At 39.3% G+C, this 12,386-nt stretch overlaps 3 protein-coding genes across 3 annotated transcripts in view; 2 read left to right on the forward strand and 1 right to left on the reverse strand.

The window, feature by feature from the left end:
* The window catches only part of tnfaip8l2b (tumor necrosis factor, alpha-induced protein 8-like 2b), a 7,187-nt gene extending 5,318 nt beyond the window's left edge, over positions 1-1,869 (forward strand). The window contains exon 3 of the mRNA XM_037676123.1: positions 1,119-1,869. Coding sequence (XP_037532051.1) covers positions 1,119-1,361 — 243 coding nt within the window. The 3' untranslated portion in view covers positions 1,362-1,869. The remainder of the gene's footprint in view (positions 1-1,118) is intronic.
* A 503-nt stretch (positions 1,870-2,372) lies between these two features.
* On the reverse strand, positions 2,373-6,847 carry lysmd1 (LysM, putative peptidoglycan-binding, domain containing 1). The gene is made up of 3 exons (XM_037676122.1): positions 6,626-6,847; positions 4,864-5,168; positions 2,373-2,780 (listed from the first exon to the last, which is right to left on the reverse strand). Exons 1-3 carry the CDS (start codon positions 6,800-6,802, stop codon positions 2,600-2,602), a joined length of 663 nt encoding a protein of 220 aa, XP_037532050.1. The 5' UTR covers positions 6,803-6,847; the 3' UTR covers positions 2,373-2,599.
* Positions 6,848-7,370: 523 nt separating this feature from the next.
* Positions 7,371-11,373, forward strand: scnm1 (sodium channel modifier 1). The gene is made up of 8 exons (XM_037676124.1): positions 7,371-7,491; positions 7,662-7,732; positions 7,811-7,899; positions 9,687-9,778; positions 10,483-10,583; positions 10,667-10,788; positions 10,879-10,981; positions 11,098-11,373. The coding sequence occupies exons 1-8, from the start codon at positions 7,441-7,443 to the stop codon at positions 11,207-11,209; spliced, it is 741 nt and encodes a 246-aa protein (XP_037532052.1). The 5' UTR covers positions 7,371-7,440; the 3' UTR covers positions 11,210-11,373.
* The last annotated feature ends 1,013 nt before the right edge of the window (positions 11,374-12,386 follow it).

A 12,386-nucleotide genomic window follows, 5' to 3' on the forward strand; every position in this document is an offset into this window, starting at 1 on the left:
ATATATATATATATATATATATATATATATATATATATATATATATAAAATAAATTTCCAAGTGAAATCAAACTTCTTAAGAGTAATATCAATTAAATAAAACGTAATGCAAAATAAGTGATTGCATAAAAATTCACCCTCTACAAAGTTACTGTCCTGATTCAAGTCAGAAAAAAAAGATTATTGAAAAGTACAAGTGGTTAAAGAATTATTCCCCAGGCCCCGAATACCCCCGTGATTGTTGTTAAATTTATCAAGAAACAGAAAGAAAATGGAGCACGTGCACCAAAAGCAGATCTATAAACTGACCGTGAGTTTTAAATCTCAACTAGTTTGCCAAAGGAGTTAAATATTTTAATTCAACTCTTATTAATGTTTTCTTCAACAGCATCTTTTTCTTTGCCACTCTCCCATAATAATAATATTAACAATAATAATAATGTGTATGTATTATCATTCCCATAAATACAGTGCATCATTTGTTCTTTGCACGGTCTCTCCCATTTCACCTGCTGAATGGGAACTGATCCAACGTGTTCTCATGTGTCTTGGTGGCCTCTCTATTTTCTTGGCAAGGTCAGGTTGTGAGAGTAGCCGTATGTTTTTTGAGTTTTAAAAAAATTATATTGACACTGACTGATTTATAAAGTAAAGTGTTATGCGTCGTCACCATTGTATGTGCCTGTACGATGGTGAAGTTAGTTCTCTGCATTTGGCCCATCACGACTGGGATGCACCCGGGTGGAGCGGTGGGCAGCTATAGGTGCCCGGAGAGCAATTGGGGATTGGGTGTCTTGCTTGGGACTTTTAGGTCCCAGGTCGGCTGCCCTACCTCTGCCCCATCTCAGCCCCCGAGATTATTAGAACAGCAATAAAAGCAGACGACATCCAACACAACAAGAGCAGGATTTTGTAATCTAGATCTTACAAATAAAACCATTAATACTTGGGGATTGCAAAAGGCTATAATTAGTTGTGACATTGTTTTATGTATTGCAAACATCAGGACTGGAGCTGCCGGCGACTGCAAACATTTGACCTAGTCAAAAATAAAACGTCGACACATGCAACGCGCAATCGCTGACAACTTTCTAACATGAACGTGTCTCCTGTCACAGGTGGACTTCACCTTCGATAAGACGGTGATGTCGGACCTCCTGACCAGCTGCAGGGATCTGTTGCTGAAGCTGGTCAACGCCCACCTCACGACTAAATCTCACGATCGCATCAATCACGTCTTCAACCATTACTCAGACCCTCAGCTCCTCACCAAACTATACGACCCCAGCGGCGCCTTCAAACCCAACCTCACCAGAATCTGTATAGGACTCAACAAACTGTTAGAGGACGGCACGATATGACACACGAGTAAACCATCCGTTACAGACACTGGGAGATTACCGGGGAGGTGCGCCTTAAGACTCTGGACTGTAGTCTTACTGCTGCAGAGGAACGGTGATAAAGGACGAGAGACTTCAGAACAAATCTGCCGCCCCAAACAGTTCTGAAGCAACAAACTGAAACAAGAACAGGTGGATTCATTTCTCAATCGTTTTGCGACACGTCTGCTGTATACGCGTGAAGTGTACTTGTACTTCCAGGAAAAAGGGTTCATAGAAACCTAACTTGACTTTTAAAGTGCTGTCAAATGTTTTATGATTTTTATTTTTTTTTATAACCCTTTAAATATATTACTGGAGCTACTGATGATGGAGGCATTAAATCAGTCAGATGGCCTTTATGAACAGAAAAGAGGGAGAATACCACTGCAAGACAACACTGCCATCTACTGGCCACCAGGTGATGCTTCAACAACAGTTCACTAGAGGTGCTGACAAAAATTTAATTATAACATGGACAATTATTTTTACCAGCAGTGTGCTGTTCAAATAAATCTAAAACATTAATTAAAAATATCTACAAAAACATTGCCTCACTCGTGTCTGAAAGCTTGGACGATATTCTCAGCAGTGAAACTGAATGGATGGAAATGGATATCCTGATGCACGCTCAGTTTGGTCCTAAAGTACTAAAAGAAAAAGTACTGTGAAAAATATAAAAACTAATGAACTTGTACGTGATATTCCACCAATTATAACAATATGACGCTTAATTACTTAAGAAAAAAAGGTTAAATCATGTCACTTGGACCATTAAGCAATACGATTAAAAAGAAAGTTATTTAACACGGACTCTTTTATTATTAAAAAAAAAAACTACATAATCCTTAAATAAAATTCAAAATGAACCCCCACTTGATGAGTCTAATAAATGCAGTCTTATGTCTAAAACACCACATGACTCAACCTTGTAACATTTTATGCTGTGAGAACAAGTCAAACACACACAGTAAACTTTTATAATCTGCATTTAAATAAAGCTATAATGTGCCAAATTAAATTTCTAAAAAGAAAACCGACTTTCTATATGAAACAGCTTTGTGATTAACTGTTTTAACTTTTTACAGCACGGACAGCAAGGTTCTTTTGCTCTTTTTGTAACTTGGTACGTTTTGGAGTTCAATCCCTGCGATACGGCTCCTCGGGAAAGTTTTTATAACGATCGGTGTGCAAAAAAAAAAAAAACATAAAACAAGATGTCACAGTTCAAAGATTTCATCTTCCCTGTCTTTCAATTTGGTGAGCTTGGTGATGGTGAGGGGTAGAGCCGTGTGTCCTGCCTGCTGCTGAATTCTGGAAGATGAAATGACACTTTGCGATCTTGTGAGTGGCCGCCAACCTGATGTCCTGCTGGAGCAAGCTGCTTCTAAGGCCGCAGCCCTGTTAAAAGAGCGGGAAAAAGACATTAAAAGACGGAGTGATTCTACCCATTTTCAGCTTGGGGTAAAAACACTTTCAAAGTCTGCTTCTCCCTTTGCCGTGGTGAGTAATGCTCAAAGCTCAGGCTTTAAATTATATTCCACGTAGCTTCAAGGCGTGAGAAATTCTCTTTTTGCAGCAATGAAAGAGAAATCTGGTAAGAATGGGGGTGCAGGGAGGTGAATGGATGTATTAAGTATTGTTTAAGAATCTTCAAAAAAAACATATAAAAGTATTGATTTGGAGCCGCAACAGGAATCAATGTCTTCTATTTTAAATGAGTCACTGGAGCACAGTTCTTAAAAAAATGTTCTTTAAGTGTTTTTCTAGGAAAGTGTTGAGAACACTGCATGTTTGAGACCCGTTTATTGTGAATGTGACTGTGTATAACGCACATCACTGACTGCCTAAAACCCTTCAGTGACTCTTGATTCCATGATTACACAACTGAAACCAGGTGCCAGTTGTGACAAAAAGCCTGCATGTCTTTTTGTTGGGTGCCCTTGGGCAAACAGCCCTGGGACAGACGGCAGAGAGGACTTGCTGTCTGAGCTGAGGCAGGACAACATCACAACGTCTCACAGCAGAACAGTGCAGTGGTCCCTGGACATTTTATTCAAGCAGCAGAAACATTCTTAAAGTGTTAAAGTGCATGAAGTCAATTTATAATTAGTTTTTAATTTTTAGACTGGTGTAGCTTTTCAGTCACTTAGGAGATGGATAATTAAAATAAAGGTTTTAGACAAGTCAACATCTTTGAATTAAGTAGACTAAATTACATAAACTTTAGTGTGACAAATGATCAAATTACTGTGTAAATAAGTTAAAAATGATAATAAAAATTAAAGATCTGGCATTCCTTAGAGCAATAGGCCTGTCACAATAACAAATGTTCCTGGGCGATTAATTGTCTCAGAAATTATTGCGATAAACGATAATATTGTTTGAAATTTGACAAGAATTAGTAATTGTTGTAAAATTTAAGAAGAAATGTTGGTTATTTTTTGTGTGTAGTACCTTTTTTGACCACTGGATGGCAGTATAAGACAGTTTGAACCAAGTAATGGATAGTGAGGGAGCGAGTAGTGTGTCTCTCCTTCCTTTTTTCAGTTCTCAAAATGGCAGACGTTCGGTGTGGTTTGAGCTCTTTAGCATAGCATTTTTCACACAAAGATTTTAATTTAAAAAAAAATCAGCAAACAAGTTCTCAGCATCTTTTTGCAGAGAAAAATTTTTTTTACACGAAGGCACGAGTTTCAACTGTGAAATTTTGGAGCTTCAACAAGACGGAGGTTTTTTCCCCGAGGTCGGCCTGTTAGCTTAGCTCGTAGCTTAGCTTCTCAGCTTAGCTGCTTTTAACGATCCAAAAACGAGATTTTGACGAGAAAGCGAGGGGTCAGTGAAGAGCACCGGAGTCGAGTCTTTTGTCATCCAGTGTCTTCAGTAGAACGGGAGAGACGAAGAAACGATAAAGCCCATAAATGAAAATGAGGTCGATAATTTTCATTTATCGTGCGATTAATTGATTTATTGTTTATAGCGACAGGCCTAGCCATAGTAGCCGTTCAAATGTGCAATTTTTCAGTTTTTTTTTTTTTTATTAGAACGTTTTGTATACATGCATCATCTATGTGCATGTGTTAGCACTCGGAGTCTGTGTTGGGGATGACTCTCAGCTACTACCACATCAAACTTTAGTTCAACATCTGTGAATTTGACATTACAACAAATTTTGAGTCGGCTAATATTAGTTAGCTGTGGCGGCCATCTTAAGTTGAAATTGACTAAAATGTACGTCCAATGAATACTTTGTTTCATTAAAAACCATCCAGTGATTTACGAGATATTATGCTAACATTACAGACAAACGCATGCATTGGAAGCACAAACATTATCACCCTCTAGCCTTCAGCGGGCAATAAAAAGCACTTTTCAGTTTATATATTTAGAAAACGAACGGCGATGTGAAATACTGAATTATAGCTGAAAGGAAACGATACATCCTAAATCAATGAAAATACCTGAACAGACGGGACTTAGTTACCTTTGCTCTGCATCCAGGCATCCTCGGGCTGCAGCCTGCTTAGACTGGCTGATCAAATCATCCAGCTTCCTCAAAAAATCCAGAGGCGTAGGGTCCGGTGTCATTTCTCTTTGCTTTTTCTCAGTGAAGTTTTCCGAGTGTCCACTCTGAACAGAAGCGCTGTCGGTGTTGCTTTGTTCACCGTCTTCTTCAGATGCCTTCTCCCCGAAGTCGTCCAAATCTGTTGGCACTGGGATTGACAAGGACTTCTTCAGGAATATTGAATCGTTGGTGTACAGTCGATTTGCTCTTTTGATTAACTCCATCTGAAAGAGGTAAGATGGTAAAACTTGTAAACTTGTATTATGTGAAGGCAGCGTCTCTTTGTTCTAATAAAGATGATGGAATCTGCTTTTAATAATAAGGAGGTAACAGAACCCCGAATAAAGTCACGCACGCAGCATGCCGAATAAAACTTGATAAAAACTTCTTATACGCAAGTGCTTTTCCAGTGCAATGTGGTTATTTCTATTTTTTTTTTCTTAAGTAACCATTAAGTGAATGCAAATTATATTGTTACACTTGCAAAAAAGGAAGGTTAACCACGAAAAAAAAAAAGATCACCGACTAAAATAATAACACTTAACAAAAAAATAGCACATTGATCATATTGCTAAAAATGACTTTAAAGTACTGTATTGTAAATATGTTTCAATCAAGTAAAATTTTAAAAGAATGTGGTCTAGCAACATGTCCATAAAAATTTGATACTCATTACTAAGTCATAAAGACTATAAACCTAAATCTGCATTTTTTTTTTACTTATACTAATGTGGCCTTAAATTTAAAAAAAAAAATGTAAGCAGAATTTGGGAGGGGCAGCGCAGTGGTGCAGTTGGTAGAGCTGTTGGCTCTCTGAAAGATGGTCGCTGGTTCAAATCCCGGCTGGGGGGCCTTTCTGGGTGGAGTTTGCATGTTCTCTCCGTGCATACGTGGGTTTCCTCCCACAGACCAAAAACATGCATGTTAGGCTGATTGGTAACTCTAAATTGTCTCTAGGTGTGAGTGAGCGAGTGAATGGTTGTCTCTATGTGTCCCCGTCCAGGGTGTCCCCCGCCTCTCACACAGTGATTGCTGGACATGGGCACCAGCGACCCCCGTGACCCAGAATGGAATAAGTGGGTAAAGATAATGGATGGATGGATGGATGGGTAAAGATGATTGATTGAAAATAGGTCACTCTGCACATATATCAAACTCAAGTCCCGGGGACCAAATGTGGCCCTCGGTGACATCTTATCTGGCTCCCAAGTTGATACGTTAAACGTAAAATACTTTTTTTTTTTTCACTTTAATTTTTTCAGTAATCTTTGATTATGATGTCAAAAGTGCAACAGAGAACGTCAAATGAGACCAATCAAACTTTTTTTGAGGAACCTGTGACCAAGAAAAGATGTTGGGTATCTAACTTGAGTTCATGTAGATTCTGAAACTGGCCCTTAGTTTGAAAAAAGGTTTTAATCGTGGCCCCTTTTTGTGAGTTTGACACATGACAAGACAATAAACAGCCTAATGCAGGTGAATCACGTGACTCACTGGTTTTCACTGTATGCTGTAGCTTTGTTTACATTAAGTGCAGACCCGCATTTCAGAACTGGATTTAAAATATGTGCAAAACCATCCCTTCTTCAAACTGCATCATTTATTATGTTATAACTTCTACAGTCGTGTGAAAAACTAACATAGCTTGTGAATGTGGAGCAACTAAACAATTTATACTTACGGACACGCCATATCTCACAGCCAGGCCCTGTAGTGTGTCTCCTGGCTGAACCGTGTGCTCAATGAATCCGTGGCGAACTGGGGTGAGCGAAGATCGGATCAAACTTCCGTAAGACCTCGTTCGGCTTCCGCGGGAGAGGCCGCCTCCTCTCCCTGATGTCAATCGCTCTCCGGACATTTTCGAGCAACATTTAGGTTGATGGTCGCCCGAATAGTGCCAGAAACATGACTACTGCAACTACAATTACCCGGGGATCCGTTCAAGTATCATTAGCGGTTAGCCTAGCCTAGTTAGTTAGCCTGAACTAAATCTGTAACGCTTAAACCTGCTATGACATCTCGAATAGACATTTCCACTTTTGCAGCAGTTAAATAAACTCGTTTACCGTCGTATGGACCTACTTTACCTGTACATAGATCACTTGAAAAGTTTATCGTGAACTTGTTTACGTTGTCTTAACTCAATGTCAGCAGCCGTGTGTTGCCATGGCTGCCGTGTTGAGCGACTGGTCTTCGTCACAGATGCTGCGTTTACAAGAGTTGGAATACATAGAATTATTTCGATTAGTTTGAAAACTATTGCGGGAAGAGGGGTTGTCACATAATATACATACGTTATATACACTTTTATACACATTGAATTACATTAAAATTATTATTTTTTTAGGAATCCTAAAAATCCGTAGATTGTGTTTATGATATCAGCCAGCAGCTGAGCGTATTCTTCGTTTGTCCCGTTTGTTCATGAACGCAGCACTGCTAACAGGAATTAGCTTAACGCTACTGTAAAACATCAACACTGTAGCCATAACGATCATGTCTTTTAAACGAGAAGGGGATGACAAAAGTCAGCTCAATATCCTTAAGGTAACAGTTTATCCTAATCAGATAATTCTGTTTCATTAAAGAAACTTAAAGTTGTAGTCGTCGTTGAATTTAGCATCCCCTGTTCGGTTCTGCTTTGGTGACAGTTGAGTTTTTAACATAATTGCATCAAACTTTTAAATAAATGTTTTTGTTTGTTTGTTTGTTTTTAGAAAAGGCGTGTGGCAGACCTTCTATCTAATTTCATTCCAGAAGATGAAGCTACTCTTTTGAAAAATGGAAGGTAAATTAGTCACACACTTGCACCAGAAAATTGTCATTTTTAGTAAAGAAATAACTTGAGCCTTTCTCTGGTTTGTAGATACACTTGTCTTGTGTGCTCCTACCGTCCAGTGTTTGATACAGTTGATATGCTGACAGTCCACAGACAAGGAAAGAAGCATCTGGAAGGTAACATGTTTTGAGCCATAACTGCTGTGATGTTTTATACTTTATAACAATTGTGACTAAATGTGCTGTTATCGAGCATCTTTAGATTTTATTTGATTTCTGGAAATCTTCTTAAAACCCTTCGCTCGTGGGTTTTTTTTTTTTTTTTTTAAAGCCAATCCCAACACTGGGAACCAGTGACTGATAGCACCATGGAACCAGACAGCATCTCATACCAAAATCAAAGATGTCAACAACAAAGTCCATGCTCTATAATCCAGGTGTAAAATCCAACATTTTTCAGTCAGGTCATCTGGACAGTTTCTTTTTTTGTGCTGAAACGTTTCGCCTTCGATCCAGAAGGCTTCATCAGTCAAGGAAACGCACAACAGAATAGATTCTACCCCCAACAGCTTACTCCAAAGTGGAACAAACCAGTTCTGCTTGTGATAAGATGGTCTCTTTGGTACGCCCCCTCCTATATTGCCGGCTCTCTTCCTTGTTGACAGTCTTGTCAAACTGGTTGAAAACAACAAAGTCCATGCTCAATAATCCAGGCATAAAATCCAACATTTTTCAGTCAGGTCATCTGGACAGTTTTTTTTTTTTGTGCTGAAACGTTTCGCCTTAACTCTGATGAAGCCTTCCGGATCGAAGGCGAAACGTTTCAATTCAATTCAATTCAATTCAAAAATACTTTATTAATCCCAGAGGGAAATTATTTTGTTGTTGTAACTCGTTATCCTCATTTCATTAAGAGATGTTATAGATGCTGTAGACAGGAAGGATCTCTTGTAAAGGTCCATCCCACAGTGGATCCTAAGAAACTGGCTGCAGATGCCGTCCAATCCGTCCACCCAGACTCGGCTGGCCTCTCTGTTCCCCCAGGCTATAGGACCGCCCGAATGCCGGGCAGAACTCCTCCCAGAACGATGGCCACTCCTCCCAGCAGTCTGCCGAGCTCCTCGTTGCTGTGGACAGCCAACTGTAGGTGCTGAGGGACGATCCTGTCTTTCCGCTGTCATGAGCCGTGTTTCCTGCTAGTTCCAGGATTTCAGTGGTCAGGCACTCGAGCACAGCTGGCAGGTAGATGAGAATGCGTCCACATAACATCCTTTTCAACTCATTTGAGAGTTAGGGCCATAGTTGAGATATTATTTGAGCTTTTGAGATGTTAGTCAGCTGCTGTTGTTGTAGAAAACAGCCTTGTTGCCATGGTTACGCATCATAACAAATGTCCAAAAGTAAAAAAGTTTCAGTAAAAATCCTTCCAGCTGCACAACGTCCGACACCAGAGGAAACAATCATCCAAAAAACACGATCCACATCCAGAAAACCAGGAACCAAAGTCCCCAAAAGCAAAATCCCAGAACGAAAGCAACAGAGCCGCTCCAACATGCAGCCACCCCGAGCGGCGCAACTCCAGAACTAGAATCATTTTTCAGCACAAAAAAAAAAAAAAAGAAACTGTCCAGATGACCTGACTGAAAAAAGTTGCAAAGATGTCAACATTTTTAGAAAAGTTTGTTGTAGCAGTAGAACTTCTGTCACATGAAGTCTGAAGGGATAAATGTTGTTGAATATTTTAGGTAATTAAAAGGAGCTTTTACAGTAAAAAGTACATATTTTAACACAAGTACAGACTAATACATGAACCAGAATGAATTGAGCAAGACAGAGTGGGAGTAAGTAATTTAAAGGTTCATAAACAAAGAACATTCATTTTTGTGTGTATGTTCAACATTTTAATCAAATTCTACACAATTGAGGCAATGTGTAATGTGTTAAAACAATTTTCTTGTATTCAGGGTTAAAAGCATTTTATGGCAAAAAAGCAAAACTGAAGAATGAAATAACAAAAAGGCAACATGACAACTACATCCAGGCTGAAGACATACAGGTTGGTAACTTGATCTTGTTCACTGTTTTTTTTTTTTTTTTGTGCAGTCATCAGCCATAACATTATGGCCAATCGAGCTGTTCATCGTTTTAAATACTGAAACAGCTCTGACAACTCTGAGCACGCAAAGGCTATCTTGTGAGTGTCCCATTAGATGTAGAAGAGTTTTGTTGCCGTGTTAAGGATCTGATTACTATTTAAAATGTTGTGTGGCGAATGTTCGAGTGCCGTTTATGTGTCTGCCTCAGTAGAGGTTGTCCCAGCAGAGCATTGCATTCAGACATGAGCAGTGTTACACCTTTCACCTGCAAATTGTCATTAGGTTAAGGTTAACTGACCCAAATCTGAATTTTGGTTGTCGGAAAAATACCAGATGTCTTTGTGGGTTATAACTGTTAAATATGCAAGGAAAGGTACAGGAAGTATCTTTTGATGTATTAACAGTCAACACTAATCATGTAAAAGCCAGTACATGCCTTTTCTATGTAAAGGTTTATGGCTTTATCATAATGACTGTAATTGCTCGACAGTTTTATGGGAACAATTCTATAAAAAGTTCCTGTATTGTTTGGGAAAATGTGAGAGCCTGAGTTAGTCATGTCATTCAGCAGAGGGTGACCGAGTCATCACTGGAAAACAGCATGAGCTGAACAAACTGTTCAAACAGCACCTCCATTTCATATTTGTTCCTGTTGTTTGTTCAGGATCCGTCTGGTTCAGCCCCTTTACTGGAACAAACCCGGAAGCTCACTCGTCACGCTTTACTCAAGACCGTCCCATATAACAGCTGCCACAGAAAAACCAGGTGTGTGGTTATAAGATGCGGATCGTCTTTTACGTCTCCAAACAGAGAACACGTTCTTAAACAGTCCTGTCATTCTTTTCAAGCACAAAACCAGGAAGAATACCAGCCGCTTCCGGAAACACGTGCAACAAAACGCAACCTGAAGGCTTGAAAAATGAAGTTTCAGATCATTTACCAGCGAGCAGTTCTAGTGACTGTAATACAGGTAAAGAGTGGCGCAATAAATTCTCATTGATTAGCTGTGCGAAGTCATATATTCTTGTTGCATTGTCAACGTTTTATTTTGTCATTGAAGAGTCATTACTGACAACGGGATGGAAGACTGCAGCAACACCAGATGCAGAACCTCTAACAGCCCAGAGGAAGATGGAGCTGGAGCACTACCTCAAACTGAAAAGGTGCAGAACAGATTTTTATTTTTTATAATCGAGTTTTGTTGTTGGAGCTGAAGCAAAACAGCAGTGTCATAATTTCTAGCTGTTTTTTTTTTAAATGCATTGTTTTATTTTTTTAGCGATGGATGGGTGCGAGACCTGAGCGGCCGTTGGGTTAAAGATGAGAATGTGGAGTTTGATTCAGACGAGGAGGAGCCCGCTTCACTTTCCCCACCATCTACAAATCACTGAGATGATGTGAGGAAACTCACAAAACCTTGTACCACGATGATGTAACCAGAACTGTGTTAGCACTATTTGTTAAACAGATTATATCATTTATCAACTCTTTGTAAAGTTTTAAAGATATACATCAATACATTTTTTTTATATTTATTTCATTTTATCACTTAAAAAAAGCTAGTTTCACTTGACTTCACAGTGTCCCAAACTTTAGTATAAAATTAACCAACATACTTCAAAAAAAGATGTTGCAACTCGTAAATGCATGAACGGAAACCAACAATGTTCAGTCAGGTCATCTTGACGGTTTCTTTTTTTGCTGAGACTTTTCGTCCTACATCCAAAGGACTTCTTCAGTCCTAGAAGCCACAAACGTACTGGAGTCCCACAACTACCACACTCCTGAAACGTCTCAGCAAAAACAAAAGAAACCGTCCAGACGACCTGACTGAACATTGTTGGATTTGTACCTGGATTATTGAGCATGAACTGTTGGCATCAATGGAAACATCGTATAACCAACAAAAAGTAGGGAATTAGACAAATTTCTACACATACTAAATTTCAGATGGTATTTTTTTTTCCAAATAAACACCCATTACTCCAACTTGATGAGAGTTCATTGTCAATCATTGCTGGTCTTTGAGCCCAAAACACCTCACACCCACCCCCATGCTCCTAAATACAGGAAACTTGTTCAGCTGAAGAAGTTTCACCCGACGCCTCTGACGTCTTGGAATGTGAGCATGGACAACGTTATACCCACTTATTCACATGTTGGGTACAGGGGGCATGCTGTGTTCAAGTCTGCATTTTATTGAGAAAGAAAAGCAGGAAGCTAACATGAAAACAAAGTTGATGTCTTTTAGAATGGGAGGAAAACAAAACAATTTATTGTGTAAATTAGAGTCAGTAAAAAATGGAATTAGTAGTGATTGTTAGTGGAAGGAGCTCAAGCACACAGGATCCTCAAGGGTTAGCAGCTGTTTCTGTTCATAAACGTTTGAGTGCACAAAAGTTCAGCCTTCTTAAGTTAGTTTTTATATTTGGAACAAGGTAACTCAAGCCCAGTGAGCTAACTTCTGCCTTGCGTCAGGGTCCAGGAGAGAGGGGGCATCAGAATAGGTCGGGTGTTTGGGGGACGTTTTCAGACCAGAAAAGACTTAAAAGGAAAAAATAAAAAAAG

The sequence above is a fragment of the Nematolebias whitei genome, chromosome 5 (assembly GCF_014905685.2).
Source record: "Nematolebias whitei isolate Nwh7 chromosome 5, NemWhi1, whole genome shotgun sequence".
NCBI lineage: Eukaryota > Metazoa > Chordata > Actinopteri > Cyprinodontiformes > Rivulidae > Nematolebias > Nematolebias whitei.